The sequence below is a fragment of the Prunus dulcis genome, chromosome 1, assembly GCF_902201215.1.
Source record: "Prunus dulcis chromosome 1, ALMONDv2, whole genome shotgun sequence".
NCBI lineage: Eukaryota > Viridiplantae > Streptophyta > Magnoliopsida > Rosales > Rosaceae > Prunus > Prunus dulcis.
The window spans coordinates 13,700,478-13,703,126 of NC_047650.1; the positions used below are offsets into that span (position 1 = coordinate 13,700,478).

The 2,649-nt window shown below is 37.8% G+C and overlaps 1 protein-coding gene across 1 annotated transcript; it reads left to right on the forward strand.

Moving 5' to 3' along the window:
• The first annotated feature begins 418 nt into the window (after positions 1-418).
• LOC117615717 (probable xyloglucan galactosyltransferase GT14) lies at positions 419-2,380 on the forward strand. Its single transcript, XM_034344854.1, has one exon. It carries the CDS (start codon positions 693-695, stop codon positions 2,205-2,207), a length of 1,515 nt encoding a protein of 504 aa, XP_034200745.1. The 5' UTR covers positions 419-692; the 3' UTR covers positions 2,208-2,380.
• The last annotated feature ends 269 nt before the right edge of the window (positions 2,381-2,649 follow it).

A 2,649-nucleotide genomic window follows, 5' to 3' on the forward strand; every position in this document is an offset into this window, starting at 1 on the left:
CGACTGTGCTAATTAGTGGCTTCCAGAACACATAATAAAATATAAGAATATTAGTTGTCGGCACCAAATCATCAACGCCAAAGTTGAAATTAGGATGGAGCAAATGGAGCTGTTCTATAATTTCTCCACTTAAGGCTCTCTCAACCATTCTATAATTTCTCTACAAACTATTATATACCCATTTAAAATTTTGACATAAATACACCTGGACTCCAAATCTTGATTTTTTATTATTTATAATCCAAATCTAGAGATTTAGATGACAATATAAGATTAAATTATTTGTGGAGACTAGTACAATATATTTATGTTAAGATGTGAACAATAAGGAAACGAAGAAAATATTTGGATTCTAAATGACTCGTTGCATATAGTCATTTCAATTTCATTCTAAATGTACTACAAACAGCTAGTTATTTCAAATACATTCAATTTAATATTTTTCAATTTCTTTTAAAACAAATTTAGTATAGTTTTCAAGTCCAAATATTATTATTATTATTTTTTCAAATATCTCCATCCTAATGAATATACACGTTTTAAGGTTTCAAAACTAATTTGATAAATAAGGTCCCTCTCCAAGCACCTGAGAGTTTCTTTTACAGAAAAGGCTTTCCAATCTTTCTTCTCACACATGCAAACTCAATGCCCTTCTCTTCTACTTTGAGACTTGGGAGAATCAGTACCTGGAGATGTTCTACTGCAGAGAGCTGTTCATAATTAAAGACCAAATGGGAAAACCACTGGCCAGAAAGTGCTCTCAAGAAGTCGGGTTTGGCTTACTGGTCTCTTTTATTTTTTGCCTTGTATTGTATAGCTTAATTTATTCAAGTTTACTGGGTGTTAACAATGGGGTCAATCTTCTGGTAAACAAACAAGTTCACCCGATTCGTATTGTGAAGATTAACGGCACCGAACATCCATGCTCTGATCGTTACATTTACATCCATGAAGGTCTTCCTAGCAGATTCAACTATGACTTCCTCAACAACTGTGAGTCTCTTACTGCAGGGGCTATGACTGTTAGCAACATTTCAAATATGTGTCCTTACTTTGTTAATCTTGGTCCAGTAATTGAAAGCTCCGAAGGGGTTTTAGCCAATGAGAGTTGGTTTTCCACAAACCAGTTCTTGTTAGAAGTCATATTCCACAACAGGATGAAGCAGTATGAGTGTTTGACAGAAAACTCCACTCTGGCTTCAGCCATTTATGTCCCATTCTATGCTGGCATAGATGCCAGTGTCCATCTGCGGGATCCTAACCTCACAGCCAGAGACTCTTCGGCGAAAGATCTTGTTAGATGGCTTTCGAGCAAACCCGAATGGAAGAAAATGTGGGGAAGTGACCATTTCTTTGTTGCTGGGAGGGTTTCCTGGGACTTCAGGAGGCGAAGAGACAATAGTTCTAATTGGGGTAGTAAACTCAGGTTCTTGCCTGAGTCTATGAACATGAGCATGTTATCAATTGAAGGAAGCGCATGGAAAAATGACCATGCTATACCATACCCTACAAGCTTTCATCCTAAAGAGGACAGTGAGGTGGTTCAGTGGCAGAACAGAGTTAGAAAACAAGAAAGGCCTCACTTGTTTGCTTTTGTTGGTGCACCGAGGGCTCGCCAGAAAAATTCTATCCGGGGCAAACTTATTGATCAGTGCCAAGCTTCAACTAATTGCAAGTTTCTACATTGCCGTAAAAACAATTGTGACAACCCGGTTACTATTATGAGGGTGTTTCAGAGCTCAGTTTATTGCTTGCAGCCTCCCGGCGATACGAGCACCAGGAGATCCACTTTTGACTCTTTTGTAGCTGGTTGCATTCCAGTATTCTTTCAACCGGCATCGGCTTACACTCAATACTTATGGCATTTACCAAAAAATCATACCAAGTATTCAGTGTTTATTCCGGTGAGGAGTGCTGAAGATTTGAAAGAAGGCGACATTGAGAAAGTCTTGCTTGGAATTTCAAAGGACAGGGAATTGGCCATGAGACAGGAGGTTATAAGGCTAATACCAAAGCTGGTGTATGCAGATCCCAGGTCAAGATTGAAGACTCAAGATGCATTTGATTTAGCTGTGCAGGGAATTCTTGAGAGAATAGGAAATGTTAGGAAGGTGATTAGGGAGGGGAAGGATCCTAGTATTGGTTTTGCAGAGTCTGATAATGGTAAGTTCACATTTCCCAAGACTAATACCAATAGACTTTATTGAATGCAAATAGATACTTCGTTCTGAGAGCAACCCAAGATGGAAGAACTGGATGGTGTGTAGTTATGTAAAACAAAAATAAAGAAATTGTGGTGTTGTGTTTTTAATTATGATTTTAAAACGGGAGATTGATGTTCACTGAAGAAGCTTATGTGCAATTTCAGATTATGATTAATACACGATTCAAGATTATATACACTGCAAGCTGTAGATATAAATTTGATATTGGCTAACGCTTATATGAAGAATTATTGTGATATCCCTAGCTCAAAAATCGCACAAACAACGAAGAGAATAAAACGAAGAAAACAATCAATCAAACAATACACAAGATTAACGAGGTTCATCACAAATTAGGCTGTCCCCGGCAAATGATGATAACGACGATTAGCAAAGTTACAGCAAAGAGGACATAGCTTATTCCCTCACACACTGGCAAGTAATT

Bases quoted from the DNA above. Each gene is read 5' to 3' on its own strand.
- LOC117615717 (XM_034344854.1), top strand. From the start codon at position 693: ATGTTCTACTGCAGAGAGCTGTTCATAATTAAAGACCAAATGGGAAAA.